This window comes from Corvus cornix, chromosome 1, assembly GCF_000738735.6.
Source record: "Corvus cornix cornix isolate S_Up_H32 chromosome 1, ASM73873v5, whole genome shotgun sequence".
Taxonomy (NCBI): domain Eukaryota; kingdom Metazoa; phylum Chordata; class Aves; order Passeriformes; family Corvidae; genus Corvus; species Corvus cornix.
In genome coordinates this window covers 49639489-49657252 of record NC_046332.1, presented here as the reverse complement: position 1 = coordinate 49657252, position 17764 = coordinate 49639489, and the positions used below count along the sequence as shown (strand labels likewise).

At 40.5% G+C, this 17764-nt stretch overlaps 1 protein-coding gene across 4 annotated transcripts in view; it reads left to right on the top strand.

The window, feature by feature from the left end:
* Positions 1 to 17764, top strand: part of STARD13 (StAR related lipid transfer domain containing 13) — a 326580-nt gene that overhangs the window by 160517 nt on the left and 148299 nt on the right. For all 4 annotated transcript variants that reach the window (XM_010400319.4, XM_019286339.3, XM_019286338.3 and 1 more), the window contains one exon: positions 1716 to 1749. In XM_010400319.4, coding sequence (XP_010398621.4) covers positions 1716 to 1749 — 34 coding nt within the window. The remainder of the gene's footprint in view (positions 1 to 1715; positions 1750 to 17764) is intronic.

Below are 17764 nucleotides of genomic sequence, written 5' to 3'. Positions count from 1 at the left end.
AGCAATAATTTGCATCCTTCTTGTATGGCATCCTAAAAAGATCTTGGAAGTTAACATAGCCTGGGTATCATTTTAATAGCTGATGTCCTTCTGGCAGCACTAGAACATGGAAACCAGCTATCCATGAAGGACTGACATATTTATTTTTGATTCACGTATCATTTATGTATTCTTCAAGAAGTGCTTATCCAAAGATTCAGTATAGCAATTTGGGCATCCACGAGGCTTATGCCAGAGTTGTGATGCTAAAAATCAGGTGCCTGTCCCCAGGCAGGGTGATTAACAACACTGCAGGTTGCTGAAAAGTGCAGGGACAATATGATATGCCTCACTCAGAAAGGCATCCCAAAAACCTGGCACACTCATGTGGGACCTGCCTGTCCCTTGCCAATTGACACAGCCTGTGCCTGCATTTCCTACTCGTCTATGGAAATGAGATGCTTCGCCACTAATGAAACCTGATTTGTACTCAGCCACTTGTTATCTTCCCATCAGAAGTGATCACTTCACTTGATCCCTGCTGGCTAAACATAGGTCAGCTTCAGCTGCTGCTCAGGCAGACCTCGCAATGGAGCAAGAGGCTCTTTTAGAATGAAATTGCCTTGCAGAAGGGAAAAAAAAATGTAGTCTAGGTGTGCTTTTCCTATTAGTAAGAGAGATGCCTAATCAATTCAGTTCTGTGCTCAGAGGAGGAATTTTCCAATATCTCAGTAAAATTCTTCACTAAATAAAAGGTAAATAAAAAACATGTTTTCATAGACAGATTCCTATCAAGGCTGCAGAAGCAATATTGACTGAAGAGATAACGGAGCACTTGGTGCATCTGATGGAAAGGTGCAGATGGTTGTCCCTGTGGGGACAAGCAGATAACAGGAACAGGGAGCGTGTCACTGCAAGGCACAGGAGTGGCTGTGTTTTCAGCTGCCTGCAGATTGGGCACTTCACACTGGTACCTGGAGGAATCTGTTCACCCTTCTGTTTAATTTTTAAAACATTAGTTGCAGTTTCACCCCTTATGCTAGTTTCATTTACAGCCTGCATTGCTGAGAAAGTTGATGGATCTGTGAAAGGAAATGCATTTAATCACTGTCAACAACCTCCTCATTTGGGCACTGAAAGCTATCAAAGAGAAAAGTAATGGACCAAGAGGTGCATCCAAGTGTGGTGTTAATGGCACCCCTTTCATTTAGCATGGCAAACCCAAAGCAGCAAAGTGAAAAATATGAAGAAAACAACATGGCAGGTCAGTTTGCCCACGAGCCTCAGGCAGAGGAACCCTCTCTTGGTCACAGATGAGCAGGAAACATGCATCTGCCTTTCTGAGTCACAGTGTCCTATTTCTCGCCCATCAATAGAGCTGCCCACACAACTTTCCAGCAGCCTGTCTGCTCCCTGAGCCCCACCAGCATTGCAAGACCCTTTTAGGCATATTTCAGTGTGTTGTACCTCACGTATCCTTGCAGCACGTAACTCTGCTTGTAGAGTATGCTCCTAGGCTCACTCACTGCAAGACAGGTGAACCTGGTTTGAGAATAGGTGCCAGGTTGTCATTAGCAAGCAAAATTATTCTGCATGATTTTTATTGATAAGATCTGGATTTTATGCCTTGTGTAAAGTGGTGATGATCAGTAATTACACAGATTGTCATCCTGAAATGTGGAACTTATTTGAAAGAAAAAATGTACAATTATTAAAGAAAAATCACTTTCTTACAGATGCTGTTCCAGAAGCTGTGCAAGGAAAAAGCAGGTAAGGCTGCATTCCTTCTTGAAAGTTTCTTGGTGGGGCTTGTGTAATCATACATGCATTGATGGAGGACCCAGGGAGTCTCTGCTGTTAAATGGGTGTACAGTGCAGTTGTGACAATTGCTTCCATGCTGCTGTTCGTGACCTAGTGGTGTAGGTTTTAGGTGGTTCTTAAGAAAGCTGATAATTCATCACCTTTCAACTTACACCTTGCAAGGTAAGTTCTACAATAATGGCGATAAACCCAAGCATTTGTTACGGTGTCAGAGTGGGACTCAAGGTGTTGCGATGGCACTGGTGTGTGTGTGTGAGGTGAATTGAGATGAGGAGCACCTCAGAGCTTTTTCTGTCTCAGTGATCACACAGCAGCTGAATCTGGTGAAGAGGCACATTACAGAGGCATATTTTTCAAAAAAATCTAACAAGCCCCTGGGACCCACATGTCCCAAGTGGCAGAGTCACTGCCTGATTTTCCCCTTAGCAGATAGCCCACTATGTGGTTAAAGCATTTGTCAATATTAACAGCATTAGTGAGTTTGACCATTATGGAGGAACTATTTAGTGCCAGCGAGGCACCAAGACTCGAGCAGTAAGTAGAGCTAAAGACTCAGATACCCTGAACTGCACATACATTATCATGCCAGGAGCTAAGGAAATATTTGGATAAACAGATATGTACACACACACAGATCCTGATTCAGCAAGATACTTAACACACAATTAAACCCGCATTTGACAAAACCAATTAATTGCAACAAGCGTAAGAAACTGCTTGCATGATTTGCTTAATTGAGAGTAAATGTCCTTATTAAATTGTAATGAAGCACAATTAAGAAATACAGAGAAAAGGAACTGCTTCCCAGAATGCAGGTTACTGGAGTTTAATAACAGCCTCACCGTTTTGCAAAAAGAAATGTCCCCAACATCTAGATGAATCCTCATTCCCACAAAAGTCTTTGCCAGCTAGAACTATTTCAGTCATAAACCAACTGACCTCTGTCAGTCACCCATCTCTGACTGCAGTTTCTGTTTTGTTAGTCAGGATGTATGCAGTGTGTGCCAATTAAGAGGAAAGCAATTGGGCATCAGTGCTGTAATTACCCCCCTGTCCCTAGATGACTTAGCATCTTGTTTTGGCCTGAAGGACTAGTTTAAGCCAGTTTTCTCACTCAGTGATTTCTTCTTGTATCTGTCTCTGATCTAAACTGCATCCACAGTTCATTCCAAGGGCCAACCTTGACTCAGTTAAAATCAGATGAATGCGGCTTTTTGGAGCCAACTTCACTGATTCAGTGGCTCTGCTGGCAAATGTGGTGGCTTAGCAAAATGCCAAAACCCTAGGTAGAAAACTCTCCCTAGGCAATTCCACCCTCATGTACTTAACATCAGGTCAACAAAATATGAAGGCTGCTGGGCATAGTGTAAATGTACGTATTTTCATTCAAGCGCTGTGTGCATTAACTTTTCCTGCTTTATGAGTTGGATGTGGATTTATTCCATGACAGTATTTGCCAATGAAACACATGCCTGGGCTTTTCCAAAGATAAACAAATTTCATAAGTTCTGAGATTGATTGAGCAATTGTTTTAATTGTATTCATTGTTGGATCAAAACCTCTCTGTGCCACTGAAGGCTCACTTTATAAAGAAAAGGAAAACATGTCAATGGCACATGCATTTTAAATAAAACTAATTAGTTTAGCAGTGGTCCCACTTTATACTGATTGATTTTTAATTGTTTTTACTTTTATGACAATATTATTTTGTCACTAAAAGAAATAAAGTTTTAGCACCTATCTTAACAGTAAAACTGCAGAATGATGGTTGAAAATCTGATGACTGCAGGCATGAAAGAAGAATGACAGGTCATTTTCTGACACAGTTTGGTCATTGAGGTGAAACTTTAATCATAGAAATCTAGCATATGGTAAAGCTGGTAATAAATTTGTCATTAAAATGCTTCCGGCAGAAAATGTCCATTTCTTCAAATAGAACATTTTACAGGAAAAGGTTAGCATCCATTAATTTCTATTTCAAATAATTTCTGTAAAATAGGCACACACGTCTCAACATGCAGTGATTTAACAGTTTTCAAAGTGAGAAGTTTTAATTTTTATTTGACTTTGAAACTTTTGGCTTTGAAATTTGTTACACTGAAGTATTAAAAAGGCAAAGAGAGAGATAAAAGGAGAAAACATGATTTAAATTACAAAAAAGGCCAAATCTATGTCTTGAACTGAGAGACAAGGGTTTCTTACAGGTTTGCAGTTGCTGAACTGTTTTCTACAGGTTTGCAGTTGCTGAACATTTCTGGTATTTTCTGTGCTTTCTGGATAAGACATTTTCTGCTTTGGAATTTCTTTCAGGACAAGAAAACCCATCCTGCTTGTATCAGCCACACACAGAACACAGCACTCACTGTTCTACTCAAGTTTGTTTTCTGCATCACTCTCCCCTTACGTCCCCACTTCTTATTCTTTCTCATTCTCTTTTGTCATTTATTCTTCTGACCTCTTTCTTGGTCAGAGCTCTAGAGCTCTCAGGGGCCAAAAGAGTCTTTTTCCAGAGTACCAGTGGGTCACAGTGGGACATCACCCTGCCCTCCTCACCACAGAGCACCTCTAACCCCACCCTATCAAGAGCTGGGGATGCACAGGGCAGCTCAGAGCTGCTGCAGCCAGGGTGGGAACTTCTGCAGCCCCTTCCCCAAGGCTGGGCTGTCCTCAACTTCCAGCCATTCTCCATGTAAACCATTTTTGTGTGTGAGATGGAAAAACCTGCCCTTTGGAATGCTGTTATTTCTCTTGTTGCATTTTATGTTACTTACTTTTTCTTTTCCTCAAATAAATGCAACATTTGGGGCTTCCATTATCTGGATTTGTAATGGGTGCCTCGCAAGATGTTAAGCAGGATACCCAAAATGTGTCTAAGAAAAGCTACAGCTGCACAGACCACCCAGCCACACCAGGGAACCTCATCTGAAGTACCAGCATTGCTGGCAGTGTCACTGCATGCTTGCCAGGCCTTGTGACATTTCTTCCAGATGTAATAACACTGGTACTTATAACAGTGCATGCACTGGAATTAAAGACTATCTAGCCATTAGGAAAAAAAAAGATTAAATAACTAGAGGCATGAATTTATTCGCTTTCTGTTTTCTTTAATCATGACAGGATGCAGCATGAGCAGGTGGCTCCCTGGGGACTGGGGCAGATGCAGGGACAGTGGTCAGACAGCTCCAGGATGAGGGGACAGGGATGGGCCAAGGATGGGATGGGATGTCAGTCTGCAGGTTGGGTCACATGGCTGGGTAGGGCTGTGGCAGAGAACATCCCTGCCACAGCATCATGGGGCTGGGATGGACAGCTCTGGGCGGGGCTGAAATGGAGTTTCACAAAGACTTGGAAATTTATATATTTATATATTTATATAATTTCACACTACTAAGTAAATACAATGTTATTTGGACTTAGACCTGGGTTGCAAATGTGGTGTTGCCCACACCCTTTAAGATGTATTTAGCAAAGTGCAAGGGACAGTTGCAAGAGAGGACAAGAAGTTTGGAGTGGAAAAGCTGGTTTCACATAGAGAGGCTTACCCTTGGCCTGAGGTGAGCAAGTTGTCTGTTTGCTTTCTGTAGAAGCAGTAGACAGGAAGGCAATTCACCCTTGTACTGCTTGTATGTGATGGCATTAATAAGCAAGTGTTACAAATGTGTAAAAAATACCCTATTCTGTGGGTTTACCAAGACCTGTGAAAACATCAGCTTCATCCACTGAACCCTGCTTTCTTTGGGAATTAATGTGGCTATCCTGGTGGTACCTGTGGTTTCAGCCATTAAACCACATTCCTGCAGTCATTAATAGATTATGCCATTAATAGGACTACCCCAGTCCCATCACCATGCAATAGTGCACTCTGTTCAAGTCACCATCATCAATGCTTTTCTTCTCATATTGCCAGATACATAAAACCAAACCCACTCTGCACCACCTATCTCTTCTGCCCTTGTAACGCAGCGGGTCCTAATTGTCTGCTCTGGTACCCCAGAGAACACCTTGCTTAGCTGCTCCTCTTGCTGTCAGATTGCTGCTGGGTTTGTAGGTAACCTCTGGCCATCACTATTAAAACCTGGCTGACTGATGCTGTGCGTCCTTACTATCCCCTAGTATATGTCTTAGTAAAAAACATTCCACTCAGATTGAGCATTCTAGCTGCCTAATACATTTTAAAGTTATCACCACATAGCTCAAGATGACTAACACAGAGCACACTTCATCACTGGTAGGGAAAATGAGCCCTTACTTTGCTGACAAAAATTTGAAGTCGGATTAAAAGCTGACACATCCTCTATTTTAGTGGTATGTATGAAACACTAAATATAGCAGTGTGCTCGTGTATTTGCTGATGCATGGTAATGTAGTCTGTAGCAGAACAGCGATGGGCTGGCAAGGAAGATGGTGCACTGCAGCAATACGATAAAATCCTCATGTGACCTTGGCCATTTCAGAAGTACTCCATATTATCCAAGGATAATTGTGTATCCTTGACTGATACATTTCAAAATTCAAACAGAGGCAGTTGTGGTCCCAGGGCTTTAATGAGCAGCCTGATACTGCAATATTTGCCCAGGCATAATGCAAATTCATTTCAAGGAGAGGTCTCCATAGTGTGAGAAACAGAACTGTGCTGTATGGCAGCTGTATATGAACAACTGCCAACAAAAAATGAACGGGCCTGATTCTGGGAAATGGGAGGGAGCTGCAACTCCATCTAGTTCTTGTTAGAAACTGAAGGTGCTTGATTCATCATAAAATCAAACCTGAGTACAGTACTTCCAACTGATTACATATTTTTATGTTTCCTTAGTCATATAAGGTTTTATGCTCATGGTTTTATTTTACCTTTGCTGCAGTCCCTGGGCAGGAATTACGGGCTAATCACACCCTGAACAGGGAAATGGATGTGGCTCACAGAACCATAACCTATTCTGGGATTTTCCTCTTGCTCATGGGGGGATGGAGGTGATCTCTTTCAGCCTTTCACTTGCCATGGATGCCTGGGAAGTGTGCTGGTGGTGGAGCTGAGGCTATGACTGTGAATCCCCTCATCTCATCTTCTTCAGGGGAGGAGCAGCAGCTGGATTAGACATTCAGCAGCTCCTTGCAAGACCTAGGCAGTACTTGTGTCTCATGCTGTCATTACTCCAGCTATAAAAGTTTACCCAAGATGAAAACCTGACCTTGAATAACTGGGGAAAATAAAACATCCTCATCCAATGATCCCATGCACTTCCTAGAAAGCAGAGTGGGCTCACTTTGACATGTTTCCAGCACGAAGTGGAGGTGCTTACTTTGGACTGAAAAATGAACAGGCTGTTTTCCTGAGCAGTAAAACTAAACTACTGAATAAACCCAGCTGTTTGGTGGCCTCTTAACTAGTTACGCTCTGTATTGCTCAAATTAGAAGTAGGTAGAGTTGGTGCTTGTCCTGCAGTCAGTGCATCAGAGGGTCATTTCATTTGGCTCCAGTTCTAACCTCTGCAGCGCCAGTTTGGCTTCCAGAATTAGGCAGTGAGATTGCCTCTTCCTTCCATAATCAGAAATGATAGAACAAAGCCCTTCTTTGTTCTTCTAAAAAGGCAGATCTTTGCTTCTCAACTCTTACTGATGTATTAGAGCAGCTGAGGGCTCACTGGGATCTTCTGCTCTCAAAAGCAAGAGGAAAATGAGATATTGATGTTTCTCAAAAAAAACCCAAAACAGCCAGGTATAGATTAGAAATTTATATGTTTACTGTTTTAGTATGTGAATTATAGACAAAAGCTTGATCTATTAAGAAATACTCTGATTTTTATATAAGACATTTCTAAACCAATAAAGCAGCAATGTATAAAAACACTTTATGCATGTGCAAGTACTCAGTGTCATTCTAAATATCTTTCTATATTTCCCTGCTCCATGGTTCTTTCTGTGACTTTGATTTTTAGTCAACATTTTAAATAAGAAAGAAAAATACTTAAAATAGAGATGAAAAATGTTAAAAATAATATCTAGTCCATAACTGTACAAAATATAGGTGGTTTCAGAATGAAGATATTGTAAGCACTTTTCCTAACTCAGTTTGGACTCCTAAGGAGAGCTGAACACTAAGCAGCTGGTACATGAGCTTGGGTTTGTAACTGCTTTTGAGATGTGACAGGAATTTTGCTGTAAATGGTGATCTAATTCAGATTGATAAATTGCTCTGAAGTTTTGCCTCTGTTGGAATTAGGTGGTGTTGGTTTCCAGAAACTTAATTCATAAGAACATAAGTTCACAGAGACATAGGATTCTCAAGTATTTTTTTTTTCTGTGAGTGAACAAATGCCTGACAAATGTTGTAGACAGACAGCCATATTCAGCTCTCTTGCTCCTGAGCAGCCAACTTGTTTTAAACTGGGAGCTTCCGAGAGTCATTTAAAAAGGCACCTTTTGCCATTTAACATTTATTCCAAAAGCAATGAATGCCTGGAAAATTTTCACTGAATAATAATAATTAAAAAGTATATTTGTCTTCTGTTTCAATTAGACCTTTCCCTCAGACCTCTCTGATAGCCACAGTGCAAGCTGCATCCTTGTGTTTTATTTCCTGGGCAAGACATAACTTCCAAAGCTGAAAGGTTAGACATTTTAAAGTATAAAAGTAGCAAAATAAACCTCTGCCTTTTTATTATGCTAACTAAGCTTTACAGCTCTGAGACACACACAAAGAATAATCTATATGGTAGGAACCCTTTGCTTTCACAGAAAGCATTTCTAATGGGTAGCAGTTCCAACAATTTTAGTGTTTCCCATTAGAAAACATTTCCCTTGCAGCAATTCTTTAGGTTCACCTTTTGTTATTTAACTCTTCAGTATCAATTCCTAAGTATTAACGTTTAAGGTTTTGTGCTGCATCAGAGTGACATGCATCATCTCGCTGAACAGCTCAGCACATAAGACAGATTTTGCGCTGTTTCTTTGTTTGCAAGTCAGGCAGGTAAACACAGAGAAAAGCTCCTGGCTGAAACATATTGCAAAGTATTTGGGACAATAAAGCAATCAAACAGAGCAGTCAGCTTCTGACCTTTTGCAACATAGGACCTTTTGAGGGGCTGTAGTCAGACCATGCCACTGTTTCCTGCTATTGAACAACCTGCTGTGGTGCAGCCTCTGCTCAGAGGAGATGCCCACGGCTCAAGGACACACAGCATCTGTGGAGCTGCGACTGGCTATGAGCAAAGGTGCCTCCTTCCCCTTCCATGAGCACCATGTAACTGTGGCTCATGTCAGAACTGAACACAGGACCTCTAGGTATGAGCCTCAACAGCTTGCAGTTGGGTAATGACTGCATTAATTTGAAGGAAGTAATCACTGCATAAGCCTCTCCATAAATATAATGGGACCACTAGAGGAGGACAAAGAGCTATGTAGTGTTGATGTCAACTACTAAGAAACAGGAGGTTTGCTTTAGAAGGCTTTTCAGCTGGAAACCATCCAGTCTCTGCCCTTCCTGTTCTCTGTATTAGATTCCACCCAGGCCAGCAAGTTGCTATGACAGAAATGCAAAGATACTGGTATTTATTGAGCGCTCAGCACAAAGCATAAACTAATTAGTAAATTCCACCATGCTGTCAAGCCACCGCTGAAATTCAGCCAGAGGAGGAGACTGAGGCTGCATATGAATGCAAAAGACATACCAAAGCCGTCCCATATATAATTCCATTGCATATAATGGCATCTGTCAGTTGGGATCTTGGCTCTGTATCTTTATGAAGGCAGAACAATTGGAAAGGCAAGTTCAAGAAAACAGATGGGCAAAAGGTTGCTTTACATCTGGGTATTACTAAGTGGATCTGAATCTGCTATTCCAGCCTTCATGAAGTGTGGGCTTTTGACATAGAGTTTGAGAAGGTAATGGCTGTAGGTTTTTATTTGATATTTATTTATATTAGGTACATACCCACCCTGAAGTATTTCTTGGTTCCCAAAGACGCTGTTATATAAGGCTTCTATGATGTAATTCTGAGAAGTAACCTGATTTTAGCATAGAATCTTGCGGGTACATGTATCCTGTAGAATATTAAGGATTCTTCTTTGTAGAGTGTAATTCTGTGCCAGCTGCAGTCACCAGCAACTTTTTGGGATTATGGTTAGTCTCTTAATGATGCATTTATAACAGTAGAGAAAATTATTTGTATCTGTAATGAAAAACAATGCCCTCTACTTTTCACAGATTTCAGACTCAAACGTCTCTAAGTAGCTGAGGAAATGGGAAACTCAGGAACACTATATTTCATAAAATGTATGTAGTTCTTTCAGGAACTCTTAAAAATGCTGCTTACTTGGATTGCTAATTAAGTCATTTATTATTTTTAAATTTTTTGAACTGAGGTAGTGACAATTGGCCTCAGGCCCAGAGTAGTGTCCTTGTGAGCACTGTACAGGCAGAACAAAGTCCTTCCCTCCCTTACAGCCTTACATTATCATCAATATCTTTCATACAAAAAGATGGCTTAAAAAATTTACATTTGTTTCTAATTCAGCATTCAAATAATTTGTCAGCAGCTTATTTTTAGGCATGTTGGTCCATGAACTGATTGGTGTCTAGGTTACGGTCCCCATCCTGCCAGGTGCTCTTTGCTGTGTCATTTATCCATGCTAAGCTTGGCTCCAGGAGTGGCTTACAATAGCACTGGGGCTGTATGGAGAGCCTCTGTACCTGCTCCTGCATACCCAAACTCATCTGAGTGGTCAGCATTGTCTCAGTCAGCTGCAACTCAAGGCTTCTTAGTACAGAAAAAACAGAGACTTAGTTCTATGGCACGGGATGTTGGCGGTCCACTTCTGTCAAAGAAAAACAGAAGGATCTGCAGTACAAAATAGGAGGGAGAGATTCAGAGAATTGTTTCTTCTGTGCCTGCTTCCCAAAGCAGTGAAGAAGGAATATGGAAAGAAATAATTAAAACATCCCCCAACTGACTGGTCTTCTTTCCAGCCTTCCCCAGAAGTAGCTGCCTTATTGTCCATGCCAGGACTCCATCGAGAGAAGCCACAAATTTTGATTCCCAGGCTCTTTGAGTAGGCAAATCAGGCATAATGCCACAGGTACTCTGGCATCACTAGCAGACTACTGATACTGGCATCTGTTAGTTTGATAAACATACAGCACACAAAGTTAGCCCTTACTTTCACACACTTTTCTTTTCTTGGCTGCTGACCAACACATGGTCAAAATCTTCAATTTACAGCTCTCTGTACTCTGATGTGGTAAGAAAAAGGTAGGATGAGTTTCCAAAGTTAAACTAAACTTGTGTTTTATATTTTCACCTATTTATACCACAGACAGAACTGATGCAGTACACTCAGTGGCTGGATGATGTATCAGAGAACTCAATATAATCAGTAGCGTAGCTTAAAATGTACCTTTTCATTTGTTGCTTTTGTTGCTGTGATCCTCCTCTACGACCCCATATCTCTGGAATTTTTTAAGTGTAACAACAACCTTATAGGGCTTATATCCAGAATATGAAGCTACACCTAGGTAAGTGAGTGTATGCAGAAATATGTGAGAGTGTCTCTAATTTGCTGTGATGTATATATGGTACATTGATGTAAGCATAGTATACTGTGCTTCCTTAGGTCTTGATAAACCCTGTGTCTTATGAGGGCTCAGAAGGAAATAAATTTACTCTGCAAGTGTTCATTTGAAATGCCTACACTTTAAACAACACAATTTGGACAGGAACAGAGAAGTCCTTTCCAGTGGTTCTGTTCCCTTGGGTTTGATCCTTCTTTTAGCAGAGTCTGGCACACTGTCCTTGGCGATGTCAATGGAGACCAAATGGAGTGATGAAGTACTGGAGCTCTGGGCTGCAGGGCTGTCGGGCATGAATTGCTGCCCTTTGGAAATGGCAGAGCCACCTCTGTTTACAGCACTAGGTTTATTTCATCAGTATTCTTTTAGATGTCACAGAGAAGCTGCTCCTGGGTTTTGGCAGGAAACACTCCCCCCACACTTTAGACTCTTTCCTTCTCTTTGCCTCCTCTCCTGCGAGCAAAAGCTCTATCAAGAAAGCACATTTATTTGGGCCAGGAACAGAGGCAGCCAATACTCAGCTAGTTATTTTGATTGCCTGGCTGGTAGGGGTTGGGGGAACAGATAATGTCAAGATTTCCTCTGCATTCCAGATCTGTTTTCCTCCTACAGTTAGCAGGCGGTGAGTGTGACTTTTCCCACTCAGCTTTTCCCACAGTCAGTAAGACTTATCTGACAACGGAGTTAGTGTCAACTGTCCAAAACTAACTAGGAGATATCTTCCTTTCACCACTCCTGTGCCGTTATTGCTTATCAATGTCACTGTCCAGCTTAAATGACTGGTTAATTTACAGACATACTGAGACAAATTCACTTCTGTTGCAGCTTCAGTGAGCTCAGTGGAGTTACACTGAGTTTGGCCGTAGGTGTCTGAAAAGCACAAGTGGTAGGAATGTGATACTAATAGAAACAAGAACATTGCAACAGTCAACACAAAAAGGAAGCCCTGAGCTTTGGCAGGATGCCCATTTCAGATTTTGGAGTGTGATCCAACAAGGTGTTCATGTTTTACAGCTGGTGCTGCAAGAGAGAAGCTGTTATTCAACAGCAAAACAATTCCTATGTCTCCACATCAAAACACAGCCCATGTTAAAAACAAGTTATAGGCTTTCAGAACACAAATTCTATTGAGAGTCATGATGAATTTGCTTTTAGATCTATTAGAGACCTGGAAAAGACTAGAGTGAAACTGAAGGACACTCAGCCTGAGATTTTGAAATGAGTCCAAAAGGGTTGAATACTGAAATACTATTAGAATTCCACAGAAACAGGAAATATGAGATGGAATTGACACCTCCAGCTTTACCTCCAGTCCAAAATGGTTTTCTAAGAATCTCTTCTGTAACTGGGGGTAGAGAGGCATTTTCAAATTGTAACATCTCTTTTGGCTAGATCAAGTCCTCCTCCACAGGCCTACTGTAGCACCTCTTCCAGGCAGCTGGTTTGGGATGGAGACATCCTCTCAGGGACATCTGTTTCCAAGCCACCTTCCCACCTCCCTCAGTTCTTTTTTAACAGTGGGTGCGTGAAATTCAAAGAAGGGAAATCTGTTGCTTTTGAAATTTTATTAACATTTCTGATTCACAGATGAAGTTAAAATGAATGAAATGTAAAACCAAGCATTTCAAAGTTAACTCAGTTAATTCTGTTAACCTGGACTAGCAGTGCAAATAGAAATCATTGTATCCAGAGCACTTTGCTCTGCTCACTTCTCTACACCATGCACAAATCCCACCTACTGGTTTTGTCTCTGATAGTCTTCTGGACTCCCCTGTGTCTGTTCCCTTTCTCTACATTTCCTTCTTTTCAAAGTCCAGTTTTAGTTTTCCTCCTTACCATTTCTATTCGCTGTTTAGTTTCCTCTTAAAGTCGCTGCCACGTTAAAGTCTGGTTACTCTCCTGCTCATGATGCCTTACAGTGGTCTTCCTTCCTTCTCTTCCTTCTGCCTTTCCTGTTGCCTCTAGTCCATAACTCTGTGTCGTCCAGAGCATCTTACTCCTCTCTGGTTCTCAGTGAAATGGGCAAATGGCTCTGCAAGATCTCTTAACCTATGCATAATACTTCTTCTCCACCCTTGCAATCAAAACAAATTCTTGCTTTTCTTTCTGCTGGTTAATGGACCTATCACTGTCTATCATTGCATCACCTGTGGGTTATGTCTTCTTGACTGGCTGGGGATTAGCCACCTTTCTGGGCAGTAACAAGCAAGGTTTAAAAACTGAGGACCAAAAGCTGAAATTCCAGATTCCTGTTTATATTCACAGATGATGAATTGTAACCCCTTCTGAAAACTGGAAAGGGACTTACACTCTAAGACTTAGGGGCATAGTTTACAAAACCATTAAATTTTTGTGCCTGGACAGAGTATTTCCTTCATGTCTTTTCCTTAACAGACTTAATGCCTGGATGTGAGTCCATTCTGAAGTCTTTTTTGCAAATAAGAGACAAAGAAATTTCCACTGTCAGAAATGGAGCTAAAAGTGGAAGTGTTGGAACACATTCATCAGGTTCAGCTGTCCAAGGCAGATAAAATGATACCCATATTTAAAGTTGAAAAGAAGTCATTGTGGGCAGCAAAAATGATTACAGCTTCCCATATGAATTATCATATGTTTCTGAAAACAACAAAGCAATCTATAAGATTCCCAAATGAGAATACAGATGTAGGATCCAGTATGGCTTTGTAAAAAGAAAAAAGAAACTGCTTTTGCACAGAAAACCAGGAAGAGATAAAACTTATCTTGGCTTTCCAAACTAATATTCTAGAGATATTCAAAATAGAGATGAAATAATGTGAGAAATCAGCGTGGGAAGGAAACTTTGGTCATAGAACATAAACTTAATAAAAGATCCAAAGACACACAAATTGAACTTGTCAGTTTTCAGAATAAAGAGAGGCTAATAATAGGTTGCCCAAGAGATTTTAGGCAAGTATCATTTAAAGCTTCATTATCTTGACAAGTGAGTGAGCAGATGGCAAAATCTGTAGCAAATTCAAGATTTCGTAGGGTCCTGAAGATTAGAAAGATTTCCAAAAACCAAATTCAAATTGCCGAAACAAGGTGATTTGACAACCTCAGTGAAGATGGGATTTCAATTTACCTAAGTGTGAGGCAATGTTCAGGAATGATCTGAAGTGTTCACTGATACAGCATACTTAACGAAGTGTTACCAGCTCAGAAAAATATCTAGGCGGCATTATGGACAGCTTAATTAAAACTGCTCAGTGAAAACAGCTGTTCAATTTGCAGCACTAGTTGTGAAAGCAAATAAAAACACTGATTTATATGAACCATAAAAACCAGCATTGATATTATTATAATGTAATCATGTAAATTCAGGGAACTGTAATACAGTGATGCCCAGCATCATCAGCATTAGAAAACTGTCTAAAAAAAGGAACATTCAGAGAAGTCAGCGAAGGATGGTAAGCAGGGAAGATACAATCATTTTATTTGACCAATGAAAAAATGTGGCACTAAATTCCTGCTAGCCTTTAAGTCATACGGATATCCAATAAGTGCAAGATACAGAAGAAGCAGCACTCTCATGTGCTGGAACCTTTTTCCCCAGTAAATGAGGATCATCAAATCAGCAAGAAATTGAGGGCTTTATTTTCATATATCCTTAAGAAACATGGTGAGAGTACCCATACTAGATGAAATTTTCCAGTGAATCATATGGCAATTTTTGCAATTACTTCATCAAGTCAATAACTTCACCATTAATGTGAAATTGTCACTAGCATTTGGTCTAAATTGTGGTGTTGGTTTGTTGGGGTTTTTTTAAGAATTATTAGAGTGCTTCTTGCAGGAAGGGAGGCTGTAGCTGGTAATTATTGAGAAGACCCTAAGCTTCAGCAATTCTGCATTAAAAGGGTAATTTATACTTGTACAAAGCAGAGTAAGAGCCTGTTGCTACTTTCTAGTAGTACATACAACCTAGTTTGCATTTATGTTTCCCAGTTATAAAATATAAGCTATAGGACAGGAAAGAGGTGGATAAACCCAAATCTACTTAAGTCCTGAAGTCTATTTCCCAGATGAAACAGTTTTCTTTATGACTTGACTGGCAGCAGTGAAGTACTTTAGATCACTTTAAAACCATTTAGCAACATTTCAGAATAGAAATAGGGAATAGCTTCCAATATGAGTCAGAAATAGACTAGGTTTTGGTTTTCATATTTACTTCTGACACTTTTTTCTCCTTTAGCATTGACAGTCACTAAAGTATTTTTAAGGCCTGAACTCTGAAACTTTGTATCTAATAACTTTGATCAAACCAAGGATTACTTAATATAAATGTTCTCTGTCAGGTAAATTAACTGATCTTCTATCTCAAAAGCTATCACTTCGGTAAGATCCTGCTGAGTTATAGTCCCTTTAGCACCTATTCTCCCAGCAATTTGCATGGGTTTTTGTAATGTAAATGAGTCAAAAATATTCCCTGAAATGTAGAACAATCTCAGGTAATTACTGCTGAACAGATTTGTGTCAGCCCAAAATGACAAAAAGGTGTTGAAAGGAATTTGCATGACAGTAGTGTAAGTAAACAAGATGAGCAACAGCTATACCTGCAGCACTGTAGAGGTGTTCCAACATCATCCATAGGAACTGATTTCACTAGAAATCATTGCAATACAGAAAAAAATGAACTTTGGAACCAGCAATATGTACAAGCCAAGTAACAACCTTTTCTTGCCTCCTGGAACAGTCCTGAATGCATATCTCCTTCATTTGCATAGCACTTAAGTGAAGTCAAGGAGAAATGTCTTGATGGAGTCTCAAAAAAGTGTCTGTTAATAAGAGGGGGATCAGACCAGCTAGAATACAGTGTTTCAGGGGGATGCAAGGGGGAGCTGAAGCCCTCTCTGTTCTTTCTGCAATCAACTTTTCAAGTAAATATAAATAAAATAGATGGTGCTTTCTGGCAGGCGAGTGGTGGCACAGTCAGCAGAGAGCTGTGGCTGTGATCTCCGTCATCATTCTGGTCACCTAAGTCTACACAGCAGTAGGTGATGGGGAAACACCTCCTCAAGCTTTCTCTACCTTTGGTATGCTTGGCCAGCTACAGAGCAGTTCCTGCTTTCTTGGGAATTAAGTTGCTTTACCATTACTGCTTTCAATCCAAAAGAGAAAAGGAAAATACATTTATATTTTCTAGCTTTCTCCCATGGTCTTTGATGTTATGATTTATATAATAGTAATTTAATGTCACTACTGAAATTCAGTTATGAGAAAAGCAAACAAGTGCATAGCTTAGACTTTTTGCCTCTTGCATGCAGAAATTAGAGTCTGTTTGGAAGACTACCTTAAGTTATGCTTTAATTTCTCACAGTTGAGTTCTTTTACATAGACTGTAATTCTCCAGCAGCACACCAGTGCTCCTATAAAGTCTGCTGCCTACTATGCAGTCACACCTTATGGCTTACCTCTCTGAGCATATTGTAGTATAGTCCACATAAAAATATAACACAGTTTTGTTCCCAAGGTAATGAATCTTGAATGAAATTATGCCATTATGCAAATCCCCTTACATGGAGTAGGCAGGAAAAATACCAGCAAACAAAACTGAGGTGAAGGAGCTACTAATGTGTTGTCACAAGTATTTTTAAGACTTGCAATTCACAGTTATTCTTTTGCCTACCTGATTATGTGAAGTCATTACTGAAGCACTATTGGACATAATTTGGTAACTTTTTTCCCCAAAGCTTTCTATAATGGTTTCAAGGGCAGTACTACAGGCCTCTTTGTGTTTCAACCAAAAAAAGTAAAACTCTCAGCAACTCAAAGTAAACTATTTTCTGCATAGCTCTAAAAACTGAAACTGCAGTTGTTACTGCTGACTTGTTAATATAACACAGACATGGACATTTCCTGGTTACTGTAAACACTGAAATGCTTTTGGAGTTAATGGAATACAGGTGCTGCCTGACACTACCAAAACGTTCTCACAGAAACAGGGACATTTTTGGACAGAAAGAGCTGCAGAACCACCTAGTCCAGCCCCTTCTTCACAGCATGAATATCCTGCTTCTCAGTGGGAATACCCAGATATGTGAAATGTCATGAAACAGGCATTCTTCCTAAGCTTAAGCTCCTTTATACTCCCAGGAATGGCCTTACCACTTAGCCTGCTGGAACAGAGAGTTCTGTAATGCCAGAGCTGGGTGATGGAGTGGGCTTAGGCAGGCTCTGAGCCGGCTGGGAAACCTTCCCAATGGAGCTGTGGGAAATGATGCTTACAATCGAATCGTCACCAGCCTTCACTTCAAATGAGACTCAGGCAATACTGTGGATAGACAATTAGCCCTTCTTTATTGTAGAATCAAGAAGAAATTTAAAATCAGCTTTAGTGATTCAAGATCATGTAGAACTGTTTAGGTTAATAGGGATTGGCT